Source organism: Rana temporaria, chromosome 5, assembly GCF_905171775.1.
Source record: "Rana temporaria chromosome 5, aRanTem1.1, whole genome shotgun sequence".
NCBI lineage: Eukaryota > Metazoa > Chordata > Amphibia > Anura > Ranidae > Rana > Rana temporaria.
In genome coordinates, this window is record NC_053493.1 from 376,069,709 (window position 1) to 376,082,842 (window position 13,134).

At 39.2% G+C, this 13,134-nt stretch overlaps 1 protein-coding gene across 1 annotated transcript in view; it reads left to right on the forward strand.

Annotated features, from left to right (window-relative positions):
* Window positions 1–13,134, forward strand: part of TRHR (thyrotropin releasing hormone receptor) — a 58,165-nt gene that overhangs the window by 9,363 nt on the left and 35,668 nt on the right. The window contains exon 2 of the mRNA XM_040354854.1: window positions 9,240–10,177. Within this exon, the coding sequence (XP_040210788.1) occupies window positions 9,389–10,177 (789 nt within the window). The 5' untranslated portion in view covers window positions 9,240–9,388. The remainder of the gene's footprint in view (window positions 1–9,239; window positions 10,178–13,134) is intronic.

A 13,134-nucleotide genomic window follows, 5' to 3' on the forward strand; every position in this document is an offset into this window, starting at 1 on the left:
GATGTACAGATTGCATGGATTGAGAACTTGATGTTTTTTATTTTTATTTTTATTTATTTTATTTATTTTTATTTATTTATTTATTTTATTTTTTTATTTTTTTTACTCGTATTTTTAATTTCTACTTTTAAATTTTTCTCTTTTGACCCAATTTTATTCTCATTTTCACCGCTTATTGCGATTCTTATTTTTCATTTTTTACCTTGCACTCCTACCTTTATCACATTCTTACTTCTTTCCATTTTTTTTCCACTTTCCCCCCCACTTTTTATTTCCTCACCTCCTCCTCACCTCAGGGTGGGGAGGAGGGGGGGGGGGGGGAAACGACAAGGCCTGCCTCTTCATTCGCAGGGTCCCTCAGACTTATGACATCCCACACCATTTAATTACACCCCGGGTACCTAAGAGACACCTCTAAAACCCATTCTCTTATCCTCCTCTAGTTATAATATCCAATGTTGCTTCACCACATTACACCACCTCGTGCACTAGTAGCCCAGTCAGCGTCCAGGCGCAAGGCGAGTTTTGGTGTGTAGAATCTTCATTGTTTTAATGGTCAATAGGTAGATACCCAATCTGACATATATCTGATCAATAGAAGCCTAATCTTACCCAAACTATTGGACCTACTTGAGGAATTTTTTCCTAAAATTCCAATGGAACACATGATCCAATTAAAACATCTTTGGTATAGGCTAATGAATTCTACAATCTCTTTATTTAATTAATTAAGGATAGTTAACCCCCTCTCATATCTCTCGCCTAAACAACAGAAGGCGAGTAGTTAGTGTTATCCTGTTCGAAATGTTATTAACAGCTAAGTTGAGAAAAAACACCTGACGGTGTTTACTTGAACATATTTACAGCGGTTTTCCACCCCACGGAACCAACCTCTGCTCCACCATGATCTCCTCAGTTCCCCGCAAGATTAAGCGGGGGATTGATGGGATCCCCTTTTCCCCTGGCGGGGGTAGTCCATCCCCACCACGGGTAAACCTAACAAACTTTATTGGTTTATTGTTGACTGTTTATTTACTAATTTTTTCTGTGTTTCCCTTCCTTTTCAAGGTTGAATACCACAGAGACCCCTTTTCCTTTTCTTTCCCCAAGTCTGCAGGGATTGGGCTGGCCAGATGTCCTCCGGTTTATCACGGTAAGATGGACAGAGAAGTAAAGCTACCATGGCACCATTGAATATATTGTCGTTAAATGTACAGGGATTGAATGTGCCACAGAAAAGAACCAAGGCCTTCAGAACGTTTCAGGCCAAAAAAGCCCATATTGTTTGCCTACAGGAAACTCACTTTACTACGAACACGACTCCTAGATTTTTTAACCCCTCCTATCCACAAGTCTATTCAGCCTCTGCTTCAGTCAAAAAAAGGGGAACCCTTATCGCTTTTCATCGCACCACACCATTCACTCTAAAAAAGGAAATCAAAGATCCAGAGGGCAGATACATACTATTAACAGGCCAAGTGTTAGATACGGAGATCACGATAGTATCTTATTATGCTCCTAATCTAAACCCGTTACCCTTCTTATCGCATCTTTTCCAAATAATTAATTCAAATAAAATAGGGACTCTCCTCATCTGCGGAGACTCCAACCAAGTCCTTCTTCCATTCTTAGATAAAACCCCCTATGTCACACCTAAACACCAAGCTAAATGGACCCTTCCCAACTTATTAGCCAAATACAATTTAGTAGACACGTGGAGAGAACACAATCCCACAAAACGTAACTACACATACTTTTCAAACCCACACCAATCCTTCAGCCGAATTGATCATATTTTTGTGACAATCGGTATGGTCCCTGAAATACTATATTCAAATATAATACCCATCCCTTGGTCAGATCACAATGCGGTGTACACCACAATGGCATCAACCATTCCGAAAAACCATGATCCCACTTGGTATCTTCCTGAAATTATACTCAAACACCCTGCCCATTGCCAATTGATTGAACAAGCTCTAAAAGACTATCTAGAACTCAATGCAAGCCCTGAAATATCCCCACTTACATTATGGGAAGCACATAAGCCAGTCCTCAGAGGAGCATTCCAGCGGCAAATAGGGATCTTAAAAAAGGAGCGAGCACTGATGGCAAGAAAATTGGAAACAGAATTCAACTTAGCATTTCTGGCCCTACAAAACTGCCAAACTCAAACTAATAGAACTCGGCTGGACAAAGCACGTCTGGAATACGACTTGTTCTTAACCGATTCGGCGAATAGAACACTTAATAGATCTAGACATGCTTTCTACAAGCAAGCAAATAAACCAGGGACATATTTAGCTAGAGCGCGAAACACACTCAATAAGACTTTTAAACCAAAAAATGTTAAAAATTGCCAACAGGGTTCTCTCCAGCAACCCACTTAAAATAGTTCAAAAGTTTAGCTCACATCTAAAACAACTCTACTCAGAAACTACTGTATTTGACGAATCTAAAGTTGACTCCTTTTTTGCACAAATTAATCTTCCACAAATAAGTCAATCACAGAAAGAACAGTTGGAAGAACCAATTACGCAAGAGGATGTAGCTTTAGCCATTCGGGAACTCAAAATTAACAAAAGACCGGGACCTGACGGGTTCTCGGCAAACTACCTCAAAACTTTTACTGAGTTACTTTCACCCAGACTGGCAGAGGCATTTAACAACTTACTAGAGCAAAAAACCTTCAGACCTGAAACGTTGCTAGCAACGGTTTGTATGATTCCCAAACCACATTCGGATGACACACTTTGTAGCAATTATCGTCCCATATCTATGCTTAACATAGATATAAAACTATTAGGTAAAATACTAGCTACCCGCCTTAACAATTTTATCGGTACTCTAATCAATCGAGATCAAGTAGGTTTCATGCCATCCAGACAAGCGGGCGATAATATACGCAGGGCATGCCTCTTGGCCAAAATAGCAAAGAAAATGGGTATACCGGCGTGTTTTCTCTCTCTGGACATCAAACAAGCTTTTGATTCTGTTTCCTGGGCGTATTTAAAATATACTCTACAGAAATGGGGCTTTGGCCCTAATTTCACTAATTGGATTATGGAACTTTATAATAACCCTAAAGCTTATGTTAAATACGCAGGATATAAGTCTGACACATTTGATATCAGAAGAGGAACACGTCAGGGCTGCCCGTTATCCCCGTTATTATTTGCCCTCCTTATCGAACCGCTTGCTCAGAAAATCAGATCAGACCCCACTATCCTAGGTATAGAATTAGGAGGTCATAAACATAAATTATGCCTATTTGCGGATGACATTCTTTTATTTCTTTCTTCCCCGCAAGTAACTGGCCCTAATCTCATCCCAATACTTGATAGATTCGCGACGTTCTCAAGTCTAGCCATTAATCCCAAGAAATGTGTAGCACTAAACATATCCCTCTCAAGACTAGAATTAAGTGCAGCCACAGTAGGTCTTCCATTTACATGGTCGGATAAGAGCATCCCGTACTTAGGAACACACGTAACGGCTGATACATCTGATTTATTCTCTTATAATTATCCCCCTCTTCTTAAACAGATAACAAACTTACTCAAATCCTGGTCCCAGCTCCCATTATCCTGGTTAGGTAGGATCAACGCAGTTAAGATGACAATATTACCAAAATTGTTGTATCTTTTTAGAGTGCTCCCGAGTCCAATACCGGCTTACTTTCTGAGGATAATACAAAACAGAATGACGACCTTTATATGGGGCACATCTAGGCCCAGAATAAAGGCGAAAATCTTGCATCTCCCCAAAACTCAAGGAGGGTTAGGATATCTGAATTTTACAAACTACTATAGGGCAGCGCAAATTTCAACCTTGGCCAAATATCATGAAAAAAAGGAAACACCTCTCTGGGTAGCGATTGAGGCAACCGAGTGTGATCCCATCCCTCCAGCTAACTTACTATGGATTCTTCCCAAGCTACGCGGGAAAATCTGCAATCCAATTATTAAACATTCTCTCTCACTATGGGATAGCTATAAATCCAAGTATTCACTGGTGTCCCCTCTCAACCCACTGCTTTCATTTTATAAAAACCCAACATTTTATCCGGCATGGATCTTCCCTAACACATTCAAGGAATGGGTAAGGAAAGACTGTATATATGTCTATAAATTTTTGGATTCATCAGGTATCATGCCCTTCCCGACAGTATGTAAAAAATACGGTATACCTCAATCAGAATTGTTTCGATACCTCCAAATAAAAAATTTCGTGGAAACACATCTGACTTCTTCGGCTCTGAAAAAACAGATGTCACCTTTTGAAAGTATATGTAAAGATAATCCACATGTAAGAGGTACAATTTCGGTTCTGTACTTGCAGTCACTATCCCACAATAACACAACAAAGCTTCCTTATGTTCAGAAATGGGAGAGTGACCTGGGTATAGAACTTAATACCTCGGATTGGAATCAAATATGGCGAAACACTAAATCGGCTTCCTCGAATATAATAGCATTGGAAGCGGGATATAAGGTATTAATGAGATGGTACCTGGTGCCAAGCAGAATAGCTAAATATGCACCAAACTGCACCGGACATTGCTATAGGGGTTGCATCACCGAAGGTACATATTTTCATACTTGGTGGACGTGTCCAATAGTACATAAATTCTGGGATAAGATTTTCAAGATGGTAAATGCGGTGACTAAATTGAGAATACTTCCAGACCCTAAATTGGCACTACTGAATTTAAAGCCCATCAATCTAACACACACGCACTTCAAGCTACTAACACAACTCTTTACGGCAGCCAAACAAACCATAGCAAAAGCTTGGAAAACTCCAATTTTATCAACGACGGAAACAAAAAATAGAATGAATATTGCTATGACGCACGCCAAAATGGAAGCGTTAGAAATGGACACGATCGCCAACTTTGAAAAAATATGGAACCCTTGGATACAATATGCTATACCAGAAAATTTTAATAAAGGTGTAATGATGCCATGGTAGCTTTCCTATACAAAAATAACCGTTGTACATTTCATGCTTTGACAACGGATCCTAGCCCATCCCTGCAGACTTCCTTACCTGACCCCCCCCCCCATTTTCCTTCCTTTTCTTCCCTTCTTCCTTTTCCTGATCTGATACTGCATAAGGTAGTACCCTCGTGTATCTACCGTTAACTTTGAAAAGGTAGCACATTTTAGAAATTTAAAGTTGATAGGTAGTAAGGTTACATTAAATAAGGACGTATTATCTTTGATATATTATCCACTAGCCACTAGGACAAGTTGTAAGGATTACATATTTGGCTATGTTAATTACTTAAACTCTTCCTGCGATAGTACACAGAACATGGCTAAAATATTCCCGTTTATTGTTGTTTAAGAAAGATGATACTGTTAGTCAATCTTATGTTATAATAACCACCTGATTACTGTAACGAATGTATGCTTCATGTACAATTTATTCTTGCATTTAATAAAGATATTCTTGACAAGGAAAAAAAAACTGATCTAAAAAACTGAACTGACGTGTGAAAGAGCCCTAATGGTGAAATCTGAGTTCCCAGATCAGCACACCTGCTGTGGCTTCTTTGGATGGAGTTGAGTGAGTGAGTGAGTGAGTGAGAAACTTGTATAGCGCAACACATGTGAACTGAATCGCCTCTGTGCGCTGTTTCCATTCCAACGGTATGGAAGCCCACTTGACCTCAGAAGAGATGGGTTTTAATCTTTCTCCTGAAGGCCAAGTGGTCCGACTCCAGTCGGATGGTGGTTGGTAGCGCATTCCACAGCCGAGGTCCCTGGACTGCAAATCTTCGATCTCCTTTTGACTTGTATTTGGCTTTGGGTATTTGGAGTAGGTTTTGATTGGTGGATCGCAGAATGCGATTGGGGTTATGGGCTTTTATTTTTTCGCATAGATATTGGGGGGCGTTACCGTGAACACACTTATGCGTTAGGCAGAGAGCCTTGAAAGTGATTCTGTCTTTTACTGGCAACCAATGAAGGGATCTCAGCGAAGGTGAGATTGATTCCCATGATTGATACAGTAGGTATAGTTTTTATGGAATACGACAGGAGGTGTTCAAAAAAGTAAAGTTGGGCAGGAACACTCAAAACTCTCAGGTGGACAGGAACAGAGTTATGGCAGGGAGATGTCACTGTTGGAATATCCAAGACATATAAAAAGCCACAGGCTGGCTTAGCTTATCCGGTTCCAGATCAAACTAAAATATCATCATTACAATAAAAGCATAAAAAGCACAAATAAAAGACATAAAAGCACACACATAGGTTGGTCTTGATGGACTTGTGTCTTTTTCAGCCTCACCTACTATGTGATCAAAGGAGGGCCTGAGAATTACATCTACAAGTCCTGCAAGGACTAAAAGCAATTTTTGACCCAACTTAATTGTGGGAGCACACCTGATGGTGGGAGAGCACGAGTGATATGTATAACAAAACTGATATGGGATGCACATAAGGAAGAAAATTGCATAAGAAGTCATTGTTGGAAGGACTGTTTTTTTGTTTTGTTTTTTTACACAATTGAATTTATGTTTGATCACTTAATTGGATCACATGGTGATTTATGAGGGCTGAAGATTGATACTTCACTATTTTTCACTTGTATACAATACATTTTGTGATCAAGGTTACCTGGGCACAGGGAATATTTTTCTTTATTTTTTTTTTCCTTTAACCAATTAAGCACATTTGTATTGATAATTGGTTCATTTGAGATAGCTTGGCACAATATACAGTATTCGTTATATAAAGGTTGCACATATACTGTATATGGGAATGTATTAGGTGTCAGCAGTTCTCACTAGATATATTAATCGCAGTTGCTCGCAAGACTTTATATATAATTGGACTTCATTTTTTATTTTACTCAATTTTTTGTTTTTTTATTATTCTACTCTACTCTGAGTGTAGCTTTACATTTTTTTTACATCTGATATCACCCAAGTATCAGAGATATAGCATGATATATAAAAGTTATGTGTGTTTGGCTCTTATGCTGCGTACACGCGACCGTTTTTTGGGTTGTAAAAAATTACATTTTTGTCATTAAAAACGATTGTGTGGGGGCTCCAGAGCATTTTCCACAATGTAAAAAATGGGCATTAAAAATTTAGAACATGCTCTAATTTTTCACGTCGTTTTTAACGTTGTCGTTTTAAAACGTCATAAAAAATGATCGTGTGAGGGCTTTAACGACGTGAAAAGGCCGCGCATTCTCAGAAGCAAGTTATGAGACGGGAGCGCTCGTTCTGGTAAAAGTAGCGTTTGTAATGGACTAAGCACATTCATTACGCTGTAACAGACTGAAAAGTGCGAATTGTAATTTACTAACACGAAATCAGCAAAAGCCCCCCAAAGGGTGGCGCCATCCGAATGGAACTTCCCCTTTATAGTGCCGTCGTACGTGTTGTACGTCACTACGCTTTGCTAAAGCATTTTTTTTTCACGATCATGTGTAGGCAAGGCCCTTTTAACGATCGGGTTGAAAAAAACTTTGTTTTTTCTAGACCATTAAAAATTTCTTTTTTTACAACCTGAAAAAACGGTTGTGTGTACGTGGCATACGGTTCATTATTGTTTAATAGTGTTGCTCACGAATATTCGCATTGCGAATATTCGACTCGAATATAGCATATTCGAGAAATCGCGCTATATTTCGAATTTCGCGGTGAATATTCGCAATTCCGAATATTCGCATTTTTTCAATTTGATTTTTAAAACAGATCACATCCTATCGACGTCTAAAAGCATTGCTGGTATGATTAGAGACCCTGGGCCGAGTAGCTAAGCTGAGGCGATCCTATTATGTTGCCAAATTGAAAAAAAAAAAATTGCGATTTTTCGCTATTGCGAATGCGAAAATGATTGCGAATTTTCGATAACTGTGGTAGGAGAACTCTGATTGTCTCTGATGCAAAAGGGGGGGGCTTTGTGTATGTGTATGTGTATGTTATGAATATTTGTATGTTTGATATTATTATTTTTTGTAAGAAGGAAAAAATTGCGCATACCTTAAAAAAGGGGAGAATACAGCAGCAACTCAAAAATGTTATACAACATAAATTAATACAAGACAGAAAATGGAGTCGCTCTACAAGAATAAAAAATATGTCTAGTGACAAGACATGTGGGCAAATTATAAAATAAGCAAGCGCAAATAACTTGTGAAATACACAGTGAAACAAATATATAAAGAAATATAGTCCCAATAATAGAAAAATAATCTTTCATAAAAATGTCTTTGATATGTGAAGTGAAAAAAAGTCCAAAGCATGCAGCATGAACGTGTTCAATCTTTAAGGTGTTTGATTGACAAACGGCTGTGACAGATGGATAGAGTAAAGAATCACCACCAATGCAAAACACTTTTTATTTTCTATTGTAAAATATCAAGAATATTCTGAGCCAATCAGAGTGCTCCTTCCGCATTTGCCGAATATTCGCAATTATTTTGTATTGTAAAATATCAAGAATATTCTGAGCCAATCAGAGTGCTCCTTCTGCATTTGCCGAATATTCGCAATTATTTTGTATTGTAAAATATCAAGAATATTCTGAGCCAATCAGAGTGCTCCTTCTGCATTTGCCGAATATTCGCAATTATTTTGTATTGTAAAATATCAAGAATATTCTGAGCCAATCAGAGTGCTCCTTCCGCATTTGCCGAATATTCGCAATTATTTTGTATTGTAAAATATCACGAATATTCTGAGCCAATCAGAGTGCTCCTACAGCATTTCTCGAAATTGCGCAATAAATATCGCATTCGCATGTTGCGATATTTCGATAAAATATCACGAATATTCTGAGCCAATCAGAGCGCTCCTCCAGCATTTCTCGAAATTGCGCAATAAATATCGCATTCGCATGTTGCGATATTTCGATAAAATATCACGAATATTCTGAGCCAATCAGAGTGCTCCTACCGCAGTTATCAAAAAATCGCAATTATTTTCGCATTCGCAATAGCGAAAAATCGCAATCATTTACTTTCGATAAAATATCACGAATATTCGAATTTAGCGAATATATCTCGAATATTCGAATATATATTCGAGATATATCGCGAAATCGAATATGGCATATTCTGCTCAACACTATTGTTTAACAGCTTAATAAGAAGTGTATGTTTCAGATCAGTTGAGTTAGCCCATGACTTGTATACTTTAACTGCATACTGTGTACTGATATCTGTGCTTTCTATAATTCTGTCACTGATTCATGGTTACTTTTTCCCTACAGGACTACAATTATTAAAGCAGGGAAAAGGTTGCTGGCTTCACAGGCATTACCTCTGAAGAGGGGACAAAAGAGATAAAAAGGGACAATCCTTACAAGCTAACTTACCAAAGAATGATCTTTAACCTAAAAGCACCTCCAGCCCTGTGAACATGGAAAATCATACCTCCGCTGCACTAAATGACACAGCCCTCCAGGACAGAGAATGGATTGGTCTGGAATATCAAGTTGCCACTATATTCCTGGTGATTGTCATCTGTGGACTTGGTATAGTTGGAAACATTATGGTGGTTCTGGTGGTTCTAAGGACTAAACATATGAGAACCCCAACTAATTGTTATCTTGTTAGCCTTGCTATAGCCGATCTCATGGTCCTGGTGGCAGCAGGGCTTCCCAACATATCTGACAGTCTCTATGGCTCATGGGTATATGGATACATGGGATGCCTGTGCATTACTTACCTTCAGTATTTGGGAATTAATGCATCATCTTGTTCCATAACTGCATTTACAATTGAGAGGTATTTGGCAATCTGTCACCCAATCAAAGCCCAGTTTCTGTGCACTATCTCCAGAGCAAAGAAAATCACTGTGTTCGTCTGGGTCTTCACATCCCTCTATTGCATGATGTGGTTTTTCTTACTTGACCTCAACATCACAGTCTACAAAGATGGCCCTGTTGTCTACTGCGGCTATAAGGTCGATCGGAGTTACTACTCTCCAATCTACTTAATAGACTTTGCTGTATTCTATGCTGTGCCAATGACATTAGCAACTGTCCTGTATGGACTTATTGCAAGAATTCTATTTTTGAACCCTATACCGTCAGACCCCAAAGACAACCTGAAAACTGGGAGAGGTGAATCAACAAATCAGAATAAGACATACAACTCCAAAATGTCTACTAGGTGTTCTAATAATACCATATCCTCCCGGAGACAGGTAAATAGTTTCCATATTATATTAACTGTGTTTTTATAATGGCTCCAAGCTGAACAGTGGGGGAAAATGTACTTCAAATGGCTTGCTCCACAGTTACATACAGATAGACAGAAAGGTCAATACCAGACAATATACCATAAAATTATGGCAATTCCTACATATTCTCATACAGATTACACAATAATAAAGAATAGGACTTCTAAGCACATTGTGAAAGACTTACCTTGAAAAAAAGCACTCCAGTGGCACACTGTCGACCCTGTCACTGTCACCACTGGGTGAAGATGGAGATCTTCACCCAGTCTTCCTTCTGGGTTGGCAACCTGCAGCCACTTGAATGGCCAAGCCACGATAACGATGATGAGTCTTGGCCACGGCATACATTTCTGAAGGAACCGCACAGGTATACCGTTCCTTCAGAGTGCATGCGACGGTGATGTCACCGGCTGCTGCTCGCTCTAATATCTCCCAGACGGTGCACAGTTAGGAGATATTAATTTTACCTACAGGTAAGCTTTATTATAAGCTTACCTGTAGAGTTTACTGTTGCTTTAGCACCAATCCTTAAAGTGAACCTTTTGGTCTTTTTACAATTCTGCATGAATTAATCCCTGGCGTGTCATAATATACAGGAACGGTATCAGTTTTCAAAAAAACATTGTTTTTATAGGTAAAAAGCAGCCCTTGATTTCCAGTCAAGTGACTGTTTCCAAGCTGTGATGTTGCCATCAGTCTGCTGCAGGCAGGAGGAAATGTTTCCTTGTCTTCTTCTCCCCTGTGATCAGATTGTAAGTTGCTAGCAAGTCACAACATGAGAGACTGCAGCGAATTTGTGAAGACAGCCAAAGACTGCACAAAGTCCAGGAATTACATGACTAGATCATTTCTGAAGTGTGGATATTGAGGAGCATTCAGTACAAACGTTCATGACACAAAAATGTCAAATGGAATGGTTTAATGAACTAAGGTAACAGATGTAAATGGGGTAAGCTCCTGCGCTGTCTGAAAAGTGAAGGGAAAGGACAAACTAAAAATACTGCTGCAAATATAAAAGTCTACCTCGATAGACTGAAATGAAGCAGAAAGATTAAATTACAATACTTGCGCTGTAAGGTGTAGGACAGGGAGTAGGTGATGGACAGTAATAATTTGTGAGTGACTGGTGAAAATATTATTAGTGAAAACAATATTATAAAACATATAACAGTGAGACCAATACAGGGACAGTCCTTGATGAGCAGGTCTACACTCCAGGAAGGTCCGGATCCAGTGCAGTTCTGCCGTGCAGTAATGTGCTCCAAACGGAGATAAATCCTAATCTCCAGTGTAAGAATAAAAATAAAAATGCAATCAAAAAGTAAATAAAGATACGAAAAATACACGGAAAACAGTCCTGAAGAAAATATATATATGAGACCCTTAGATCCGTAATAAAGGTGGGAATAGGATAGTTGAGCCAACACCAAAGTTATATGTAAACACCTTTGGTGAACCCAGCTGCTCACCTCGAATTAACCACAATATGTCCAGGTTAAAATGGTCTAGATGGTTGCAATCCACAAATAACACATGTAAGTCTCCATCCGATATTTAACATGAAAAAACAGAGTAAAAAAGACAAAGAAAGGCTGATGGTGAAATACCGTCACAAAAAAGATATTAGCAAATGGGATCTTGACGAATGGAAATGCACTCACATGTGAGTGAGAGATCTCAGACTCATATCCACGAGTACCGCACTCGTCGGTCCCTCTATCTTTCCTCTGCTTTTTTCCCCTAATTCTCGTGGTTCAGATGCTGGCTGTTTAGATCTCCCCGGGGTTTCTCAGTGTGTGACACTGTCTCAGCTGATATGGGCTTGTAGTAACTCCTATCCCTCTCTCATTAGCTCAGATGGAGCGCTCAGATGGCGTTTGTAATGTGAAAAGGGGTGAGAGAAACATATCCATAGTATAGCCCAGTCAGCAATATAAACCGAGTTTATTAAAAGCAACAGTTAAAAAACTCACATAACAATGCGGGAACTCAGCAACAATCCTTACGAGCGGCGAACTCGTATGTCCGTTCGTCAGATGTTTGTGAACATTGTTTTTATAGGTAAAAAGCAGCCCTTGATTTCCAGTCAAGTGACTGTTTCCAAGCTGTGATGTTGCCATCAGTCTGCTGCAGGCAGGAGGAAATGTTTCCTTGTCTTCTTCTCCCCTGTGATCAGATTGTAAGTTGCTAGCAAGTCACAACATGAGAGACTGCAGCGAATTTGTGAAGACAGCCAAAGACTGCACAAAGTCCAGGAATTACATGACTAGATCATTTCTGAAGTGTGGATATTGAGGAGCATTCAGTACAAACGTTCATGACACAAAAATGTCAAATGGAATGGTTTAATGAACTAAGGTAACAGATGAAGCCAACATGTTTCGGGGGAAATGACTACCCCTTTCACATGATGAGATACAGTTCAGAGACTTAAGCCCCGTACACACGATCCGAAAATCATACGAAAAATGCCGCTTTCGAAACGATCGTACGATAATCGGATCGTTAGTACAGAGCTTCCGAGAGCCGATCAGGACAGTTCATCCGATTTTATCCTATCGGACATGCACGGAATTTTTTTTTCGTACAATGCCAGATCGTAAGTTTTTCGTTTAATCAGTACAGCTGTCATTCGAAAATGCAATACAAATGCATTACAACACATGACATCACTTCCGATTTTTTATTCTGCCGTACGAGAATTTTCGTGACTTTAGTAAACTCATCAGATTCAACGTGAGATTAGCATACAAAGAAAAACGGACGATCATTCGTCCGATAATCAGATCGTGTGTACCGGGCATTATGTAAAGGCTTCATCCAATTATTTTAGACTGTCGGCCTAGTTAGGTTTCTAACTATACCAAACGGTCTGAAATAGGTCCAGGTTTGACAGTGGTCTCATCATGAGTCCACTCATT